Source organism: Phoenix dactylifera, unplaced genomic scaffold (assembly GCF_009389715.1).
Source record: "Phoenix dactylifera cultivar Barhee BC4 unplaced genomic scaffold, palm_55x_up_171113_PBpolish2nd_filt_p 000007F, whole genome shotgun sequence".
Taxonomy (NCBI): domain Eukaryota; kingdom Viridiplantae; phylum Streptophyta; class Magnoliopsida; order Arecales; family Arecaceae; genus Phoenix; species Phoenix dactylifera.
This window is the reverse complement of record NW_024067666.1, coordinates 3,091,767-3,115,299: the sequence shown is the minus strand read 5'-3', so window position 1 is coordinate 3,115,299 and position 23,533 is coordinate 3,091,767. Positions and strand designations below refer to the sequence as shown.

The following is a 23,533-nucleotide window of genomic DNA, read 5'->3' as shown; positions in this document are numbered from 1 at the left end:
TGCTTGGCTTATTCCCAGCCAGCTTCTCAGACAGGTCCATCCATCCAAAAGGAAATTTCTGCAGCACTGGTCACAGAAAGCTCCTGCGAGCTCAGCACACAGGCCAGTTGGCAAACCATGCCGGCAAGCGTATCGAGCCTGCCCGCTGCAAATGATCGTTCGAGAGTAATCACAAAGAACAAAGGCAAATTTGTTTTTCTGTCTCTGCCCACGGATGAATGATGTAAGATGATATAAGTGCTCCAATGCAAAAAGCGAATAGAGTGAATATGTAATTTTTTACGCATAAGTAGATGCGGTCAATCATTGGATCGACCAGGAGACTACATCTATCGTGCGAGATTTTCATGATACCCTTTTTTTTTAACCTTATAGCAATCTTGATGCCGTCTGAAAGTGATCTCTCTCCAGAATTTTCTATGATGCTCTTTTCTGGACAATTGATGCCAATTAATTTCAGGGTTCTCTTCTGGAAGAACACCTGAGAAGCAGCCTTTGACAGGCACCATATTGGAACAGATATCGGCCTGCCTTGCCACAGTTCGGTTCAGGCGGTCGAGGTTTATAGTATTTGTTCACAAACATCCTAAATGAAGTTGGAAGATGCTCTGGGGCTCCCATCAGCGTGTACTGCTTATTTGACACTTTATCATACAACTGCTCTCGTATATTGCCGCCAAAAAAATAAAAAAAAAAATAAAACAAACCTAGAATATAAATGCTGAAGTGGCAGCTATCCTCTATAATACATGGCACAAGGAATTTTTTTTCCTCATTTTACACTCCAATTAACAAGAATCACCTTGCACAAGAGCTCTTTATAATGCTGGCTTTGGTTCTCTCTCTCTCTCTCTCTCTCTCTCTCTCTCTCTCTCGTGGCAGGGTCGGGTGGCGGGTTATTAGCTTGTGAGGTTTTGATGCACCAAATGACAGCACCATTGGTTGCACACAAAAGCTAAGCTCATACATTACTGAAAAATGAGAACTATAACAATGGCTGTCTTAGACATGAGTTGGCTGAAAATAATTAAACTAATCGCAGATAGAAAGTACCAGAATTTACAGAATTCCAACTCAGAAGATTATATATTTCTATGCCAAAAAAAAAAAGAGTTCAACACATCAAGAGAATAATTTTTCATCTACTTATTTCTGCCAAATTTATAGTATCAGTGCCAAGGAAAACAATGCACTAGCAAACCTTGGTTTAAAGAACCTAGTCTACTGTAAATAGCAATCCTAGAATGAACTACATAACAAGTCCACCCAAACAGCTAACACATCTAGTCCTGAAGCATTTTTAGATGTTACCATGTATTCCTAGAAAGAAAAAGCAAACTTTTTCCGCCTTTCTACGCTGCCATCGTTTCTTGGTCATACCGTGAAACAGTGAGTGGGTCAAGAATCATTTTCTAGCGTACATACAAAAACTATGCCAGACGGATAGGATATTAAGGTACACTAACAAAATGTACAGGAAGATCAGTATCATAAATCCCACTTCGATCAAGAGTAAGGGGAGGAGAAGAATGATTGGTATTGAGAAGGATTGCTGTTATAGTTGTTCTCCCCACCACCAACTCCCTGGTTTGGAAATGACTGTGGCAGGAAATCCTCATCTTTCAAGTGATAATTCCTCTGGACCATTGATCTGGAAAAATAATTAAAGTGCCCTGTTAAGACAATAAATTAGCAGCAACATAAACGATCCCAATGAATGACAAGCAATGGAAACTGATCAAAATTAAAGAGAGAATCTGCAAGAAGTATAGCATTAACTCCAAGATCATTTCTAACAAACTTAAACTTTTTATTTAAAAAAAAAGACGCTAACTTTCGAGCTATGGTAGATCATTCAAATTCTTAAATTGAAGTGGATTATTTAGCATCTCTATCTACAATTATTGAGAAGTTCTGACCATGCATTGTGTTTGATAGGATAACTTATATGAAGCAAGTATAACATGCTTTAACCAGCCATCCAATTCCAGTGTACTTGTGAACTGTCCACATTCATCAATCATTACAGGATGAACAATGTTTGACATTTTAGTTGAATCTGTTGTTAATAGAGATATCCCTATTTGCATTTTGCAACAGTATTTTACAATTGTTTCCAAATAGATTACAAACAAATAAAATACATGGCAAAAATGAGTAAGTGATGAGAACCGAAACTACCTCTGGAGCTGGGGTGAAGAGGGATGATCTGGAAAAGAACGTGAAGAACTTCCCTTATACGTGCCATGCCTCTGATCGTATGACTCCCTAACTGGGTTTACATCATCAGATGATGATACTTCGTTCATACCAGATAGATGGACTGGACCAAGAGAGCCAAACTCAAGGGATTCAGCATGTGAACCATACCCAATGACTTGCTCATTATGAATACAGCATCACAACAGGTGAAACTGCAGGATTAACTGGACTCACGCCATTTTAGTTCACTGTGGGCACTGGGTACATGCCATATGCCTAATTTGGTGAGTTATGTGAGGAGTTTGCAAGCCCAAAAGATCTGTTCTGGGCTTGGTTCGACGCAAGTGGCTCATGCCTGTGTGGATCCAATGGTCTGTCAATTCGGTTGTCAGTTGTAGAAAATTGGTCAGGCCGTAAGCTGAGCTTCTCAGCTTGGGTGCGACCACGGCTGCGATTGGCAGCTCGTGATTTTGCATAGATCCAGCTGCCTTCTCTGTCAGCACTGTCATTCCGGTCATAGTTGTAATTCCCTCTGTGGTTTCTTGTACTGGACTGTCGATCTCTGAATGAAACTTTCTGGAGAAGGGGAAAAGCAAAATCAGTTACAAGTCTCAGCTAGGGATGACATTATTGTTTACAGCCGAATATTCATGTTTCTAGTATACAATAACAGCAACATTTCTAGTTTCTTAATAGATGATCAAAGAATCATATGAAATTGGAATTATACAAAGAAGATCTGCATGGTATTGTGCACGGATGACAGATTTTTTTTAGAGAAGAAAACTATAGGTGGAGATCCAGAAGAGTGGAGCCTTTGGCTGAAAATCAAGTTCAAGAAAATTCTGGCCAGGCAAAAGAGACAGCACATCCATGACTTGAGTTTTATTCCTTCAAAAATTAAACAACAATAGTGGAACTGCTACTGTGCTAGCATGATCGACAGTGCATTTTGAGAGGAATATGTTACTAACTGATCAAGTAAAATATTTCTGAAACCACAAGTAATTACAAAATCACCATCTTTAAGAATGTACATACACAGACATATCAAGTTATGATAGACTTTAGGCTCATCTGTCTGCATAATGGTTCTCCAAAATATTAAATCACAATGAGAAAAGATAAGCAGTCAGAGATGAAATTTTGCACCTGATCTTTTCATGAGAATCATTGGACATGATATCACCGTGAAAACAGAAAATTTAAGATGAGACTTATATCTGTCTCCATCTTCTGTGTAGACGACATACAAATAGCAACGGATCCAACGAGAAGTATGTTTCGTGCTAAGATTTCAAAGGCTAAAGAAGACAAGCTTGATGAAGTTTTGCCATTTAGAAAGCGCAAACCAAATATCAAGGTCATGCCCCGAAACCCAAAAAGTAACATGGGCAGAGAGTGAACAAAGCATATAAAAGGAATTCATAACATGATATCCACTCTCCACCTATAGCATTGCAACAGATATGATTGATTATCAGCCTACTGGTACAGACAACATCCTCCTGTATCCTAAAAACTAAGTATGGCAACATCTTATGTGAAAACTTTTATACTCTCAGAATATCCCTCTCCCGAAATATCCCTATAATATTTTCAGTTATATCTTTTCTCCCAAAATACCCTTATAATATCTAAGTTTTCCCGATAATTATAACATGCAACCGATAGATCACCTAAAAAAAATGGATTGATGGAATTGTAATCTCGACTGATATGATCAAGAGTGTATCTGTTTGTTGGCAATATATTATGTAAAAAGCTTATAGTAACTAAAATATTTTTCTCAAAATATCCTTATAATATTCTTGATTATATCTTTTCTCCCAAAATATCCTTAAAATATTCCAAGGTTTACCCATGATTATTCCCTCAAAACCAATATAAGGAAACATCAGTTTGTTTCTTTCATACCAAAACTCTTTCTCACTAGTCTAATTTTCCCAACTTGTGCAAACGCATCTTAATCCGATTCAAGACTGTCTTATCTGATTCAAAACTCTTTTCTAGGCCCACCAGATTCAACTAGAGTGAGACTTTTTTTTAATATACAGAATAATAGGAGTTTCCCACTTGCACACCTCAGAGTTCAGCAATGTCAAAAAGTTTTATCACTGAAGCTTCCCGATGGTTAATAAAACAGTTTTCAAGCATGCTAACGATCTGATTTTAATGAAATGGCTGACTCAAGCCTCTTGCTTGTTCTAATCTGTTGAAAGATGCAATGAAGGGGCACTGATTAGAACTACAAGAGATGGATTATCTTACATCTTTGATGGTTCCAATTTGTGTGTTTGGCCCACAATTCCCTTCATGACTTACGATGGGTCTCAGCTCCCATCTTGGTGTCAATCTTGGGTTTTAGCAGCGCTGGGGAGAGGGAATCAGAAGAGATAGAGCAGTTAGGAGAGAAGAGAAGGGTTTCGTCCGTTGGTGTTGGGTAGAGAATCTAGAGACTAAAAAGTTAAAACCACTTTTACAAATCATTTACAAAAAAAATCTTTAAAATCTATGTTATATATGTAAAAAAAATACCTTCTTTTATTTATGAGTAAGTACTTTTATTAGGTACATGTGCATTAGCTCGTGCATCATAACTAGTCAGAGGTTAAAAATGGATACTACAATTCCAGGTTCTATTAGAAAAGCAGGCTAATAAGCAGAAAAAAACATCCCCAAGGCCAAAAACATGACAATTGCTGATAGTGGAAAGTACAAAAAGATCTTCATGTTTCCATAGATGAAACCTAAATTGTCCTATCTGCCTAAAGTACTATTGTTGGACATGTATTGACGTGCATATGAAAAACAACTCTTGCAATATTCTTCTATATATGGAATTCTGATTTTATACAACAAAGACCACAAATCCTACAAAGCAGATCTCGACAAATCTGATAGTTGTCTTTGTTTTTGCTACATATAAGCCAATAGATAATTATAACATATTTGAGAAATACAAAAACACTAAAAAACACACTGCATAATTATAAATCATCAAAATAAATTCAAACTATGCATCTAAATGGACTCTCCTAAGCAAAACAATGCAATAGCACAGTGAGACAAGATTATAATATGCCAAAAGGAAAAATTGTTATAACAAATAATGGGGTTGTTGAAGAAGATAACTGGCAGCTCCACCAAGCAGAGTCAAAGAAATTGTACCATTTGCATAGTCATACAGAGAAGAATCTCTTACTTTCCAACTTCAAATGAGTTCTTAAAAAAAGAAGGAAATAACCCCTCTTGGATTAAAAGAGGAAATGACTGGCTTATATATGGTCCTATATGGCCCCTTTCCCATGTTGATAGGAGTCCCATTAGGTAACATAAATTAAAAAAATGAAGCAGAATTGAATTTGGTTACTTGAGGTTCTTAAACCTCCAGCATTCTTAATAAAGACAAAAGTTGAGAGAGAGAGCGAGAAGGAAGAAGCATCGTCAGGCCACTTATTCTAGTCAAAAGAGTCCTTGCTCATGACTTGTTTCTTGACTGACTTCATAGCCTCAATTTCAAGATGAAAAGAACCCAATCTCTCCCCCTCTCTCTCTCTCTCTGGGTGGAAGGGGAATCCGCTTTCTGTCCTTCAGTCAGATAATGACACCACAAACAGGCATAATTATGCCTTTATCAATTAACAAGCAATATAGATCTTGAGATATATACTTACAGGATTTGGCAGATAGGTTCCAGTACCACCACGGTAACTAGGGACTTCATCCCCAAAATGCTGGAAAACATCGGAAGTCCTATGAGGACCTGGCTGCATAGGTGTAACGGGAACTAGGCAGGGGCCATAACTCATAATCTGTGTTAAGATGTTTGCATTGGCTGTCAGTGGTCTACCAGGACCATCCCATGGAAAATGACCTTGCAGGTATATTGGTGGTACCATAACAGGAGATTGGTGCATAAAAGGCTCGTGGTAACGAGTGTTCTGGCATGACCGCCCATATTGCAGATTTTGCCAATGGCTAAGAATGTCACCATTGAGAATATCAGACTTATGCTCCTCAGGGGGCTCAGGATCAGCACTTCTGAAAGCACTCGAGCTCACTTGAGACTCGGACTGATCAAGGTTTTCTGCTGAATCATGATTCTGATCACATGGATTTATACGACCATGATCCAGTCTTTCATCCCTGTCAAATTGGTTAATTAATCCATCAGAACTGCCTGTCGCAGGTGGCATATTACATACTGGAAACATGGCTAAAAATGGAACTGGTGGACCAGTAGGATAAAATGCAAATGGCATGACCCCAGAGTTATCCATAACCCTCTGTCCTGAGCCATTGACAATCATTGGTGCAACAGGAATCACAGATTCTGATCCACTTATTTTTGCTGGTTCATATCCAGATAACTGATGGGGTCTAGCATGTGGTGAAGCCTCATCATCTACCAATGCTGAAGAATGATTAGATGAGCCCTCCAGCTGCCACTCGCTCTTTGATTCCCTGTACAATGATGTCAGAACTGCAGGAGAGGCGGTTCTTCTTCCTCGTTTATCCCTAGATGACCTGGAGGTTTTTGCAGATCCATCGGATGAACTTTCAGAGGCTGATTTGCTCCTGGGAGGACTAGCCTGTGAGGCAGGAATGTACGTCATATATCCATTCCTGTCACTAGAGTAAGTATCATTGCCTGTACCAGTTTGATTCTGGAAAGCACCAGTGTGTTCTTCACTTACTACACTATTTTCTCTAGCAAATTTGTGGTGTCCTGGTATAAAAGGACCAGAATTACTGGTTTGTGATGAAGAAACATAGTTAAATCCCCCTAGAATTTCCTGCTGATTGTCATCTGAATGAGGCACCTGGAAATCTCCATTTCTGGGGTCAAACCCCTGATCAGATCGAGGATCATCTTCATGCAAATAGCCACCACTTTCCTCTGGGTTCATTTCTGTCATGCCACAACTCTCATTACTAGGGTCAACCGTGTATTCTGAGTTCAAATTGAAGCCGGCGGTTAGGAAATAAGGCGACAAAGGTGAGGAAACAAAGCCTTGACGAAACGGCATATCAGATGACCGTGGAGACTCAATCACAGGAAAACTAGTGGGAACAGAACCTGCCAAATTTCTCTGACTATAACCCATTGAAGCTAGAAGAGAGGAAGGTAACGGAAAAGGTTGATGAGGAGAACTAAAATGAATTGGCATTTGAACCTGCCCAATTGAATTATGTACAGTGGAAGATGCCATCATATTAACCAAATCCTGCTCTTCCTGGTGCATCTCCAAGGCCTCAGACACAGATGAATGTTCTTCCACAATGTTTGCGAAGCCAACATCATCTTGATAAGTGTTTGAAACATTATTTGAATCAGCAGCTTCAAGACTTTGCTGGGACGAACAGTGCCTTGAAGATGACGGGTCACCAAAAGATTTTGCATATCGACTCCTTGAAACATCAAAACCCGAGTACCTTCTTCTACTGCCATGATCTAACCTTGCTGTGGCAATCAAGTTATTGCCTGTTTCAGGAACTTTGTTACGGCTCCCTCGAGACAAAACTTCAGAAGATGTGTCAGTCAGCTCGGGACTCGAGTGTGTCCTCGCAAAATGAAACCTGCCTGGTCCCCCCGGATAATTCACATAGTGATCAGGCTTCAAAGGTTTCTGACTCTTTTCAGCTGGAACAAATTCTCTGGAACCATTATTCTTTTCAATGTGATCGGAAACCCTAGAACTATTCTGCATTCCATAACTTTTCTGGCTCTGTGTACGCAAAATTGCAGATGTCATACTTGTCCTATGTACATTCTGAGAGTGTTGGTTAATGGTCTTTTGAATCTGAGAAAAGTTGTCATAAAAAGGAAGAGCACCATCAGTCTGACAATCATGTGTAGCGGGCAAAACAACCTTTTCATTCTTTTTCTTGGTGCTTGAAGTGATTCTGGAACTGTTGGATTCTTCATATGGAACAGTTCTTAAAGGTCGCGAGTGCCGCGAATTTGGGGAAGGAGCATCAGGTCGATTGCCACTGCCATGTCTCTCCCATGTGTTCATGAAGAACTGATTTACTTCGGCAATCAGGTCCTCTTTTGGACACTCTAGTAACCTTGCCAGCTTTTTGGCCCCAAACGCAAAGGCACTGCGTATCCTAAAAAAATTGCCTGCAGAGAGTAAAACAAAATAAGTTGAGTGCTGAAAAAGTATAGTGATATAGAATGATGAAGGGAAAAAAACCTTTTTTAAAAAAATGACATCACCGACCATGGAGAAAAGGGGTTTACAAACTGATTGTCTTGAACACCAGTACCAGGTGTCAGATTGTCTGAGCCTCAAAAAAGAAATCAGCAAAATGGTTGTGTATCTTTGTATATGCATGCAATAATGTAATATTTACAGGGTTAAAAAATGCTTTGTGAAAATAAAAATTATTTTTAAGTCATCATATATCAACTAATCCAAATAGTTGAGAGTACCATGGTCTGCCGAACCGGTCCGTACCGGCCGGTTCAGCCCGGTACGGACCGGTCCGGCCTGGAACCGGTACCCCGATAGCGTGGATACCAGTTCCAGCTGTCCGGATACCAGTTCCAGTTATTTTCGGAATGGTACCGACCGGTACGCATGCGTACCGGCTGCATACCGGTCTCGTACCGGCTAGTTTGCACCGGTACCATTTTTTTTTATACCTTGGGGCAGAGCGCCCCGTACAGGCGCTATTCCCCGCACTGGGAATCGCCCTGCGAGCGATTCCCCCACCCCGCACGGACAACGTGCGAGCACGCTGCCCCGCGCGGGCCATAAATGCCACAGAGTGGCACTGTGGCCAGCTCTGGCGCATCCACGAACCCAAAAAAAAAAAAATTTCGCGTCCGTGAACAAAGACCGGTTCGCACCGGACCGGCTCCGATACAAACCGGTCTCGAACCGGTCCGGTAGGCGACCGGTACCGGTCCAGCATACCTTGGTTGAGGCAATGTTTGATAGGTTATTGATAAGCTTCAACAGCACAAATTAAAGTTACAACATAGAAACATATATCAAAGAAGCCTTTGAACTTATAGATGACTTGAGCAAAAATTTCATCATTGAATTTTCATGAGTATTAGAGACAAGGTACGCCATCTCGATACCGGGGCCCATACTGGTATCACCCTATTATTGTGTCAGTATGCCCAGTATGGAGGCTGGTTCGGTGTACGCCCCTTGCACTGCATACCGATACTGAACCTATACAATACGGCACGCTCTGTACCGCTCGATTCGGCACACTCCGTACCGCTCGGTTCGATATGGTATGGCGTACCTTGATTAGAGAAGAATCCGAGTGTAAGTAATGTAAATGACAACATTATATTGAGAATATAGAAGCTGCAAACAGAGAGCTCATGAATGCACTCCACACTCGATAGAATGCATGTGTAAAAATGTTTAATGTGCAAATACATGTGTACTTCTCCAAGTGAGTTGTTGAGATTTTTTCTTGGTTCAATTAGAATGGTTCGCATGACAGCATGTGGGCCATACAGCTTGAGTCTTAGCACCAATAAATTAAAAAGAAAAAACAACTGCCTTGTTAAAGATGCTGTGGTTCCCCTTTTTATATGTTGCTAGTATTGTAGACTATATGAAAGACCATATAGATGGGGCCTAACTGTCAGTCATACAAAGTGTACTAGTTTGTTGAGTAGTTCATTTTTTTTTTGATTTCATTTGAATCGTTCATGGTTCTTCTCACAGCATATAGACAGGTAAAAGATTCCTCTAGGCCTATGTAGATAAAGGTTGGAACACGAAGGATTTGGAATATCAAGCTGGACATGAGAAACAGTTCGTGAAATGTAAACACATCAAATCAGGCCAAGTCACATTTGGGACTGTTGGAGAACAAGCAAGCAGAGCCCTTCATAGTGTTTTAAAGTCAAAGATTAGGTAATCAAGTATCTTTCTCATTTTTTGCACCCTATTAACTAATAGAATATCTAATAATTGTTAAAAATGATCATTCACTTCTTAGCATTTCAAAGAAGCATTATCTGCTACTTCTTAAAAAATCTTGAAATGAAAAGTCAACGCGTTTGAGAATCTAGAAAATCATGCCATACTAGAGTACTATAGTTTTAGAAAAAAAGTGGATATATCACCAAAGATTTTATCTCTGAATCTGGTTGTACAAGTAGTCAACACACCCAAAGAACTATTAGACCACCTACATTACCATGGGAAAATCTATGCTGAAACAGAAGAGCACTGAGAGGAAATCATATAGGAGCTGCAACAAAAATCACACTTTTTTACCATATGTAAGGTTCTGCAAATTATTTCTATACAACCAGAAAGATAATTTTTGACGGGGAATATATAGAAGCCTTTTATTTCAAGATATATTTAACGACCCATCAAAAGTAACCAGTTTCCCATTACTGAGGTTTTATATGTAGAGAATTCCATTTTTTGGGCCCTGCAGCATGGTATAAGGCCCCTCTAGACATCAACAGAGACCAAAAAGAACTTCACGGAACTCTTATTCCAAAATTGACTTCATATTTACAAGCTAGTCCCTTAATCTTAACTATTTCAATCAACCTAACACATCCTAAAAACTAGATCTACAACCTGATCCTTCCTGCACTTCAATAATTCTCAGAATAGTCATCTAATGGTCTATCTAGCAGTCATCAACTGAAACATTTATTATTCTCCTAATTGAAACTTCATCCTATATTTTCAGGTCCACTGTCACTTATCCTAATCCCAATCAACTCCTATACACCTACCCCTGTATCAGCAACACTTCAACTGATATGCTGGAGACCTTAAAAGTTAAAAAAATTGTACTTACAAAAACTGAGTCCTAAATCTAATCATTACAATGCATCATAATTTTTAGTTAACTGCATTTGTCGATAACTTAGAACATCTTTAACAGTATTATAAGCAAATTTTCTCACACTGCCTGCATTTTATTGCATAAAATAGTGCCATCGACTTTATTATGCAATCCAATCACATTCAAAAATGTAAACTAACTGCTCAAGAAATTCTAAGGTTAATATTATGCAACTTGACTAAGTCAATGATACATTGTTATACTTGATCTAAAATTTGCTCATAATCATACTAAAGTGTATGCCTTTTAGGTTATTAACCCATAATTATATTCCAAAATGACATGATGCAAGGCAATCTTAATTTGACTCCAGATAGAGAAAAGCAAAATCAAATTTCTGTTTTTCCCCTTCATCCTTAAAGAAAAATTCCAGCAACTAGTTTTTAATTTTAGCATGATGCAGCAACTGCAGGATTAGGTTTAAGCACCCAGTAAGAAAATCTTGAATCCCATCACATGTACTAAGCAATGATTCATTCCTACCATATGGCAAACTCTTCAATGAAAAGCAGCACGACCAGCAACAATCACTATATTGTTAAATAACTGTTATCAAAAAGGTGCATAGCTCACATACTCTCAATATAAAGGGAAATGGAAACATATTTTGAGTTCATTACCAATACATCGGGGATTATTTGGGGAAAAAAAACACTGTGAATGAAAGCATATATCAAAAGGGGAAAACACAAAGAGATATGTTTCCTTAAAATTATAGTGCAATATTTATTTAAAATTTGCTTGATGATACAAATTGCAGGGCATATACCAAATAAGACACTTAGTTGGCATCCAACATATGATTATGTTCAAATATACCAAGGTGTGATGTACGTTTGATTACTATAATTAACCAGTCTCAATCAATCACAAAATGCTTTACATTAATAATTTCCAAGAAGTAACATTTAGGTCCTCCCAGGTTCCCGTTCTTTTGACCGTTCCAAATAATAGAAAGCCTAACACACCTTGTTCAGAGCCTCTCCTAATCAATGTGGCACTTGATCATAGCATCTTAGTAAGTCTCTATCATTTTATCATCTGCAAAACTCCAATCTTCCTCTAACATACTCTTTCTACTCAAACCAAACCAAGCATTCTTAGATATAGTAAGGTAATCCTACGTTTTTGCAGCTTATTTACTGTTGAAAAATTCACCATCTAAAAATTGGTTGGTCATTTTATTGTTCAATATTTAATTCCATGGAGTGTTAGGGTGATAAGATCTATAAAAACCATTCAAATGCTATTTTTATGGTCATATAAGAAATGGATTAACAAGTTGATAGTAATAAAAGAAAGAAAGATCAGAACATGAATTTTCCTACTGCAAGTGATCTCAATATTACTCCTAGAAAACTTTTAGCTGAGATTTTCCTACTGCATGAATGGTGTTGTTTGGAAGTTGCTGGCTCAACTAGGAAAAAACAGTTCATTTAAAAAACAAGTAGGTCAACTCACGCAGCTTTACACTGCACATCACCAGTAGTTAATCTCCATGAAATGAGTGAAAATGAAATATGAAAGCACAAAGGAGTTTGCATTACATCATTGTAAGGACCTATGGTGTAAGCAAGATATTATGATAAAAAAGATAATAGGGAAAAATTAATTTATGCTTGAACTCTAAATCCATATTGGGCAATTGATGTAGCTAAGGCTATGCAAAACGTAAAATTCTTGATTTGTTAGCAGCAAGATAAACAAAAACCATAGGTCCAAAGTTTCTTTGTTCAAGAAGAAATGATTTAAAAGGTTAAGGGGATTCTTGTTGGTGTAAAAATCCATGAACACAAAGAAACATGAAGAAAAAAAATTATTGCCTTAAAGGATGCAGGTTTAAACTTAAGGGAAATGATAAAACCTTCGAATATATAAAAAAAAAAGATGCTCAGAAACTGTCCAAAATATTAGAAGGATATTGATATTCTGAAAAGATTTGTTCCTGGAAATATAATTTAACTAAAAAACTTGCTTCAGACAATTAGAACAAGAAAAGGTCAACAGTTTCAAAACTCTCTCTCTCTCTCTCTCTCTCTCTCTCTCTCTCTCACACACACACACACATACAGGCAAGTGTATTAAGCTGCTCATGTGGTTCTCTTGTTTAAGAAAACAAGGGACAAGAGACTATTTGTTCACAGCTTCACATCCTAGTGCCAAGGTGCCCAGCTAAAGCCAAAGGGCTGATTCAATATAACCGGAGTCGTGAACAGAGAAAGCCAAAATCAGATCCATTTGCTCAAGAACTTAAACACCCTGCCCTGCGGCCCCTTTCTCAAGCCTAAAACAAACATACTTTCATCTAAACAGCATAGAAAGTAGATCCTCTTGAAGTCCTGGTTTAGATTGTGAAGCAAACAACAATATAACCTTCACTTGCAAGATAAACAGATAAATATGCTAGAAATGATTTTCAAAAAAGCACCATCAATTAAGCAGTTTCGGCCGATCCTACCATAAAAGACAGAAAATAGCAGAGCCAATATAAGTGCACAATACCTTTACTAACACTGCGTCCAAGGTTGTTGTTTATACGTAAAGGATCGATAACATTGAAATGCTTCGAAACAAAAGGCTGACCAACTGGCATAACAGCAAATACCGTACTACACATATCAAGAAAGACCTTGCTGAGCAACAATTCACCGCTATCCTTTCGAGGAGGTTCCGCTGAATGATATTTCAAAGGTGAGAAATAGGAGGTGGCATTTCATATTTTTCTCCCATTATAAAAAAAATGCAAGGATGAACTCACCAGCCATATCTGGAAGTGAACTAATAGGTACAGGACCCCAAAGGCTAACACAAAAGTTATCCCAATCAAAGTTGCTGAAAAACTCCAAAAAACGATATAGGACCTATGATTGACAATAATAAATATTGTTATATTCAAAATTTAATAACAAAAAGGAATAAACAAAATAAAAGAAATTACCTCAAGCGGTCCAGCAAATGAATTATTGAACACATGAAATATATATAGAACCAAAGTTTCCAAAGCATATGTAGAAATGAGGCCATGATGAGCACCCAATATACGGCTCTCATAGTAACACCAGGCCTTGATCAGTATAATACTCCGTTTGAATAAGTGATCATGATTTATGATATGATCAATCTGCAGAAATTGGATATTAATTAGCAAAAGGTTTTATAAATGCTCGAAAGGCTTTACAAACATCATTTTTCACTTTTTTTCGAAACATAAGTATGAGCTATGCTTAAGGCACCAGCAACTCACCTGTTCAAGGAAACAAAGTGTACATAATCCACCAAGCTGATTAAATGATATATCGACCACAATATCTTCTACAAGACACTTTATAATCTTTACCTGAAAAAATGGATAAAATTGGGGGTCAAATCTACATGTGTGAAAGGTGGGCATAATGAAACATCATAATGCCACAAACATAAAAAGCTAGAAGAACTGTCCTGAAAACCTTAAAAAAAAAAAAAGGCAAGCAGGCTTTATCCCAGCTACTGGCATCAGCTGAATCTGAACTTTAATGCAGATTAAAGACATGACCAAATTCAAATATGATGAAGAAAGAGAACTGCATTCAAAGGGCTTCATAAATATGTTTACAAACATATAACCAGATAATATAGACAGTAACTAAAAAAATAAGTGCCAAAAGTATAGATACATAGTATTCTTATGCTAGGTCAAAAAAGATGCAGAAACTATGCATGGTACTCAACAGAACCTAAAAAAAAATCATTATAGAAAGAATATAAAAGTACCAAAAGGCACAAAAAACATCTGGGATCTCAGCCTCTTAATTGAGGACTAGAGATTAAAAATCATCTTTTAAATGATGCAGAGGCATAGCTTCATATAATGTCATCATTTCTACCTGTCACCTTATGATGTTCAGGCACAGCATTGTCTGCTTTATAGCAACATCACAATAAATGACAGAAAAGCTCCATCAGCAAGAAAAACATAGATATGATCCAGCTCCCAATTACTAATTTTAATAAAACCAATGAACGACTATAGTACTGGCAGGTTGGGTCGGTACCGCCAGTGGTGCACCATTCCTGCCAGAAACTGGCACCTGGGATGCCTGCAGGATATTGGTCCCTTCATGGGCTAGGATGTTCTGCCTGTCCCAGTTAAAATGGTCAGGATTGGCAAACTGAGGCGACCACCTGACAGAATTGCCTAGTTTTCAAAAAAGCGAGAAAGAAACTTTTTTGGAGAGGGTCAGGGGGGAGGGGCACGCCCTCTTTTCTCATTCTTTCAGTCAGGAGGATGGAATCTGCAAGCAGAGAAAGAGAGGCGGAAAGCGTAAAAGAAAGAAAAAGAGCAGAAGCGGGAGGAGAAAGAAGGGAAAGGGGGCAGGTTTGGCCTCCCTTCGCTACAATCTGGTTTCCTTGATGCCAAAACAACCTTGCACATCTGATAAATCACAACTTCCCTTTTTTCAGCACTGATTTGGCCAATGAATAAAAAATATAGAGGAAATCATGCCAAATATATTGATATTCACTAAAACTTCATTTAAGATAAAAAAATTAAAAAAGGGGAAAACAAAAATAATTACTTCACAATATAATACCAAAACATTGGACTGTCACAAGAGTCGGGATGGTACTATCCTGGCACTAGTAAAATACTGGTACTGGGCTTGATACCTAAACCTTGGTTATGAATACTAAATATTAATATTTAAAGATAAATATTAGATTAGAAATAATACAAATGATGATTCCCAAATTGCAAGGGCATATGCACAAGATATCAAAAATGCGAGTTAGGCTGAATTTTCTAAAATTGAAAACTTTCATTCACAACTTAAAAAAGAATTGTAGTTATATGCACTGTGCCCTTCTTTAGGAACATTCTTTACATACCTAAGTATAAAATGGGATGAAAAGATAGTTCATCTTAGCCCTCACAATCAATCATATAGACAGATGTATCTAAGTGTAAACAGCAAAATTAACTTAAGAATTGAATCCCCCCCACCAAGAGACAAATACATCTACTAAGTATTTTATAATGAAATAGATGCTAACATCTATTATTAAACTATATGATCCATCAAGGTAGTATATACTTCAAGCTCGCACATGCATGGACACCTAATAAGCCCACTTACTTTTTCCATCCTATTGTGTACCTAATCCTAGTTTTTGGTTTTTCACCTCAAGAATATATTCCATACACCTGATATATGTACTTTCTTCCAAAGTCGACTACATCATACTCCAATCTCTAGCCCCATCAAAATGTCCTTCTAGCACCTTCAAGTTTTCAGCTTCAATCATCTTGTTGGCCAATCCACTTTGTTAATGGCTCACTTTGCAAGCCTCACTCACAAGCTTGCTTGACTCATTAGCATGCAATTATTACTTGCCAATCTCACTAACTCAATCTCAAGAGATCACCTGCATAACTATGAATTTATCTCCATGAACTTTTTGTTGTTCTCAAAGTCATCGATGCATCCATCATCCCTCTTACCACCAGCCAGTTTAAAAGCTTAATCACCATAATGATAACCTCCATTTATGATAGATTCATCTCGCATCTAAAAAGCTACAAAATTGCAGATCTGATCATTGATTTAAAAGTGACAAAATTCTTGTTAAAACCTCTGTATGCTTCCCTTAATTGAAGCAATCTCGCTTCATATCTCAAGCTGCTGTTATCATGTTGACCTGCATTGCCAGTACTGGAATTCATTGAAGATTCATACCGCTAGCAATATTCTACATAGCAAAAAATGCCTAGAATCTAAATTTCACATAGTTTGGTGGTCTCTAATCTATGTATCAAGTGGGTACAAAAATTAATGGCAGCAATTGCACTAGTGTACTACAATACATGATATGACACATACATATGAGTTTGACCATACATTTTTCATTAATTCCTTGTAAAAGGAGTTAACAATTTTAAAATTGATAGGGCATATAAATTGAACATCCAAACCCTTGACCATGATCTATACTATGAAAATGCCTAGAAATAAAAATTCATATATTTTAGTATCTCTCACCAATGTATCAAGTTCATAGAAAATAAGCAATATCAATTGCAGTTGTGTGGTGAAATACATGACAAGACATAAAAATCAAAAATCCACTTCATGGATCATGATCTACATATCTTAGAATATGAGTAAACTTAAATTCACTAGGTTTTGATAATTAGGTCATAGCAAAATACAGTATTGTGTTATCAATCATCTATTTTGACACCTCTACTTGATAATTATGTTAAACACATTTTTTTGTTTCTTGGCACTTTTTGTAGTGTAGGTCATGTTCCACAATTTAGGCTTTGAATTTGGATGATCCATTATTGATTTTGAATAATTAACTCCTTTTTCAAGGATTTAAGGTAAAGTGTGTAGTCCAGTTATACACACACACACACACATATGCTAAAACATACATACATATATATGTGGGGGGGGGGGGGGGGGGGGGGGGCATATGTATCTATGTATGTATATGTATGATTACATGTATGTATGTATGTGTATATATCTATGTAAATATATGTATACATGAGTATGCTATCTGTGTGTTATACCTTTATAATGAACTTAATGGGATGTCAATAATAAAATCTTAAATGAAAATACATGCTTAAAGAAAAAAGAAAGGAAAAATAAATGACCTTTGAAGCCTACAACATAACACATAATATGTAATCTGTATGGAGAAATGTATACACTTATTATCTAGAAAATTCACTGTTCATAAGACTTCACAAACCATGCAAAACAACTGTTCTTAAGGCACTGAAAAGATTAACTCTTTGGGAGTGTTTGGTTATTGCGTTGATTTATGTAAATCATAATATGAAGTGAGTTTTACATAAACTGATGTTTAAATCAAATAATTGAACACATTATTATTTTACAAAGTCTTTCTTAAAACTCAAAAACTGGGTTTTATGAAAATCTTTATCAGAACCCCTAGTTTATTCCCCACCGCACCTGCTCATATCTCCAACTAGAGAATCTCACCCATCCTCTAGACACCAGAAGCCCTGCAAGATCAGCTCCCCCCTCCAGGATACAAAGTGGACTCCCTCTACAATAAGATCAAGAACGTCCAAATCAGGTATTTCATTTTCTCCCTCCCCTTGTCCTCTTCCTCATCTTTCTCCCGTCAATCGTTCTCTATGGATATCCTTTAGCAGCCTAAGCTAATTTCCAGCCAAAATCCATAAGCATAATCCCTATGCTTGCATTAAAAACTTTTTCTTTGCCAAACCCAACCATCATGATGAATTAGTTGTACTTAAAACACAACCCTTACGCAAACCCTCCAAGTTTTGATTGATAGTCAGCATATTCTATGTCCTTGTTTTGAACATCTGTGCTTTTAGAGACTTAGTTGAATATCTGTTACCATTTGCATACAAATTTACACTAGATCTTTGCTAGGAAATCTTGCAAAGGATCAAGTTCAGGATGTTTCCCCTAGTTGAATCTTCCTTTGTGTCGCAAGCCCATCTACAGTACTAGGAACAGATCATTACCTTAGAATGCTCTTTTCCCTTTTTTTTTCTTACCTCTTATTGAGCAAAGGGCTTATGGTTGCCTTTATTTTACACAAGTGTGCTATATTGATTTAATTGACCATCCTTCCTAAACTCTATAATTTTTGTGCCTTTGAATGTAGGTTCGCCATGGTGATTATACCTACAAAATCCACAATAATATTGACTGTCAGCATCATTTAATATCATGTACTCACTAACCAGTGTTTTAACATAATACAGCCAAACGGTCGAATATATAAAACTGGGATTTGCATGGCCACTAATAGGACCTGCTTTGATAAAATTTACAAAAAAATGTTTTAGAAAAATGATTAAATAAAACTTGACCAAACAGCCCCTTCAGGTAGACTGTCTAAGTGACTTTTTTACCACCTACAAACATAGGTTTTGAATACCTTAAATCTCCATTGATGTTACACTTCTTGTTCAGGCCTTAAAAAGTTAAATTATCTAAGACCTTTCAGGAAATATCTGCATAATCTGAATAATGATATAATTAGTCCATATGTGTTTAAATAACCCATGATAATATCTTTCTTGATTGACCAGCCTAACCAAATATTGGCCAAAATAAAAATTATTGTCCTTAACACATCTCACTCTTTGGTTTTTCAAAATGAACCGAAATTATCAATGATGCTCTCTCAGTTAAAAAAAAAGGAAGAAGTGGAGTTCCTCTATCATCAATCAATACATGACAGACTTAACAAATAATTATATTCCCATTCCTGTTACCAGATACATGTTCTGCAAGTGAAGATATTGGGGAATATAAATTACATTTTCACCACACTTTTTGGGATGGTTTACAACATAATTCACTTAGTCCAATAAATTCAATAAGACAAACCACGTTTAAGACAACTACCACAAACATATAAATTGCACTATGCAAAGAGAAGTTTTCAAGACTTGAAAAATAAATATGCATAAGATTAGTGAAGCATACTTCTGCCTGAATGTAGTGAACTTCTTTTACATGAAATTCAGCATTCTCATTCTTCTCTTCATTCTCTAGGACTTCACGGACTTCATTGGCCCATGTATCCTTCAAACTCTCATCCTTACTAAATGCAGTCAAGTCAATATCTCCATCAGGTAAGTAGGTCTTGAGAGGTACAGACCCAAATGTGAAAACCTAACAAGCATCATGACAGAAGATATTGAGTCATGTGACAGTATTAAAAAAATGTTACCTAAATCCAACATATTATCAAAAAATATAGAGAAATGAATGATGAAATTAGGCATTTGTACATCAATACAATTAGTTACAGAAACCAATCAAGAAAACTATAAGGTTTTGAGACAAGAATATCATGGCATCTACCACTCATTCCTTCCATTTCTACTCTACTCTCCAAAAAGCTAAATTCACCTATATATTTTTTTAAGAAATAAGTCAAAAAACAGAATCAATATTACAAATGACCGAAAAGAAACAGATTATAACTACAAAAAGAAAATTAAAAAGCAAGAACTGTGTGGCCCTTCAGTATGTGATAATAACAACATGAAAAGAACCCACCATGCGAGTAGTAGAATATGTTAAGAAAACACAAATAGAAATAGTTGAGCATATAAGATATGTTAACAAAGGTATGAGGATAATAAATAAGAAGTGACCAAAGAGTTGGGCCTCAATTAAGGCAAGAGATTGGACATGTCAGGAATCATCAAAGCAATAGTCAAATGAAAGGCATAAGAGTGTTATAGTGGTACATTAGGAAACTTCGAGGAACTTGATAAGCAGATGTACAAGAGTGTTGTGCTTTTGTGAAGAAAGATCCACAAACAAGCTAAGATGGCAATGGGGAAACCACATGAAGCAAAACTGATGCTACTATGAGAAGCTATGAAGATAGCCTGATAGATTGCCCAAACAATAATTTATCAAATGAAAGCCACAAGTGAGTGAACCTCTAACTACAAGCATTAAAAGTGGAAACATCTATATGTGACCGCTAAGTACAAGACTGAGAGTCGGCTAGGCCAAGCTTTCTACAAGGCAAGCAGAGCAAATACCACCTCTAGCACAGCCCAGCCAGCACACTACCCCTAACAACGTATAAATTTTAGTAAATACTAGTCACTCTAGCTCCCTCCATATACTAACTTCAAAACGACCCTAGAAAATGACTCTAATGCCTAGATTTTTAGTCAACTAAGAGATCCAAAAATAAGCTGAGCTTGATTAGGTTAGGCCAGGCTTCAAAGGAAGGAAAAAAATGTGAATTCAGATACACCAAGAAAAAATTAGCACATGTGAATCGATCATTTATCTAACATTCACTAACAAAAATTAAAAGTACTATCTCACTATTTTGCTACAACTTCACAATAGCAATTTGTCATCATTACCCATCTAAAGCTACTTGAAAATCAGAAACTTTCAAGTAATTCCAAATCAATTTTCATTTAAGTCTCACCCTATTATTTCAATCACTAAGCTTGTACTTGAAACCTGCTCCACATCAAGGCCATCCAGCCCCAATGCTTTTCTACATTCCTAATGTACCACCCCAATTATCTCATGTTCATCAGTCTCATTGGCTTTCCTTACTAGCAAACTTTCTGACATATAGGAAAGTTAGTCTTAATTAAATAGAGGAAAACATGGTTCATATGACACAATTTGCTTCTTAGTTATATAAAGGAAAGTATGGCTCATATGATACAATTTGTTTCTTAACTATCTTAATATTTTCAAGCCCCATGTAACAATAACAAGGCATTCAAAAGTACAGCACCACTTTGATGACTGCCTTCTTTGTTATTAAAAATGTCATCAACAGCATTTCCACCTTTTACAAAATAGAACGAAAGGCAAGAGATTCCCCATATATATTATTTTAGCTACCCAAGGATCGAAGAGCTGGTTTTATGAGCCCGTGCAGCTCGGCATGCACCATGCTAGGCCTACACCATCACATGGCATGGCCACTTGCCAATGCAAACTTTGCATGCAAGCGCATATCAAGCACTACTACAACATGGCTTGAACCATGGTCATGCCAAGCCAGCATGGAACTAGCATGCAGCACCGAGACCTTGTTGCTCCCTTCAACAAGAGAAAAGGAGAATGGTAACAAAGCAGTTTGTTTGAATATATCTTATCCTCCCAATTCTAATTACATCCTCAATTCAAACCATATACCCACCAAAATCAGACTCCAAGCACTTACTTTTGATTCAAATGATTCAAAACTCTATTATCTCAGGCTTCCTTTCACTAACCCAACATCATGTCACTACTTCTTACCATCGTTGATAAGCTTTATGTCATTTATAAATAGCAGAATATGATTGCGCTTTTTTCTGATCAATAGGTTTCTTAATCATTGTTATCCAGTCTTTCTAGTATATGAAAATCAAATTTTAATTATCCTGACTACATTTGAAACCAAATTACTTCAAACAACTGAGACATCTGCACTAGATAGTAGGATGCAAAAAGGTATTTTAACCTACAAGTAAAAGCCTAACTTCAGATAAATTATGCAGTTAACAAAGGAAATTGGCAAAGCCCAGCTATTGCTTTCAAATACAACAAATAAATGAAAGTCTCAAGGTTTGAAGAACTGCCATTTTTCTGAAGGAAAAAGTTCGAAAAGAAGACCCACCTGACAGGAGAAACACTTCGTTATAAGCCTCTGAACGTAATTGGCCACAGCATTCCTGCGCTCCTCAGATGGTCTGTTGGGTTGAATGCAATCAATAAGCTCCGCCGTTCTTTCCTCAGCTTTAGACCACCTCTCCGCATCAAGGACTTGGGTCACACAGGCCACTTCATTGGGCAAAAGGCCATTAGGCAACAGGCCACTTGGCTGCGGCAAATCTCCATGATCGCCCATGCAGGGCTACTTCAACGTAACTGATCTATGCCGTCTCAGAAATGCCTCCTTTCCCTTTTTAACAACAACAAGAAGAAGAGGATTGTTAGTTTACCCTCAAACCACAAAAAGAACAGCCTTAGCCTACGAAGATGGTTTTTTCCCCTTTCTTCTCAATGAAGCCCACAGAAACTCAAATTAACAAGGGCAATGAATCTCCCAACTGCTATAAATCCCCAAAAAATGCAATATTTTTCTAATGTCGGTTGCAGGAACCAAAACTTAATACTAATGCACCAATCTAACTAAAAGAACCTACCTTCTTGAAATTCGACAGATTGCCACAAGATGGAACTGGGCAAGAAAATGGGGGTGCAGCAAGGGAAAAAGGAAAAAGAAACCGTGACCAAGGGACCAAGGATCAAGACCTCGTCTTTCTTCTCCAAGCCCTTCAATCCAATCGATCGCACCCGATCCGGGCCCTCGTTTCCACGAACCACGGAGACCCCCAACGACGCAACAACCGAGATATCCCCAATGCCGCGGGGATTCGAGTAAACCGGTCTAGCAACACGTAAATGACTACCGATCGAAACCAAAAAACCCTAAAGAAGACAGGAAAGAAGGGTACAAAACCCTAGAAAGAGCGCGCCTTCTCGATCCTCAGAACCCCCGAGCTCGCGCAAGAATTCAAGCTCCCGGCGATGGGGCTCGCGAGAGAATCTCAAGATTAGAAATCGAGGAAAACATTCTTCCTTTTTTCCACCGTTGCGGGATTTTGGGGGCGATCGACGGGGCGAGGAGGAGGAGAGAAGAGAGAGGAAATAAACGAGCGATTTGTGGAAGCGCTAGAGAGACAAAACGAAACGAAACGAAGGGTTCACAGCGTTTAGGGTACGTTGTTATTGACAAATAATATATAGGTGACAGATTTTTCATTTTCCCCCTCGTCTTTGGGAGTTATCCAACCGCACACCCCATATTATAATGTGTCATGGTGATACGAGTATTTGTTCAATCTTAGCTGTCTGCCTAAATTTTAAAATTTCTAAATATTAATCTATTTATTTACTTATCTATTTATCTACAACAACATGAGAAACGG

The 23,533-nt window shown here is 37.5% G+C and overlaps 1 protein-coding gene across 3 annotated transcripts; it reads right to left on the bottom strand.

The window, feature by feature from the left end:
* Window positions 1-1,116: 1,116 nt before the first annotated feature.
* Window positions 1,117-23,308, bottom strand: LOC103704448. 3 transcript variants are annotated; one of them, XM_008787720.4, is made up of 10 exons: window positions 22,748-23,308; window positions 22,219-22,503; window positions 19,545-19,733; window positions 14,303-14,395; window positions 13,997-14,179; window positions 13,817-13,919; window positions 13,561-13,731; window positions 5,880-8,332; window positions 2,182-2,778; window positions 1,117-1,651 (listed from the first exon to the last, which is right to left on the bottom strand). In XM_008787720.4, exons 2-9 carry the CDS (start codon window positions 22,447-22,449, stop codon window positions 2,479-2,481), a joined length of 3,723 nt encoding a protein of 1,240 aa, XP_008785942.2. In that variant the 5' UTR covers window positions 22,450-22,503; window positions 22,748-23,308; the 3' UTR covers window positions 1,117-1,651; window positions 2,182-2,478. The 3 variants fall into 3 exon arrangements, with proteins under 3 accessions (XP_008785942.2, XP_008785944.2, XP_008785943.2); XM_008787722.4 differs by having other exon boundaries at window positions 22,857-23,308; XM_008787721.4 differs by having other exon boundaries at window positions 1,123-1,673.
* Between the last annotated feature and the right edge of the window lie 225 nt (window positions 23,309-23,533).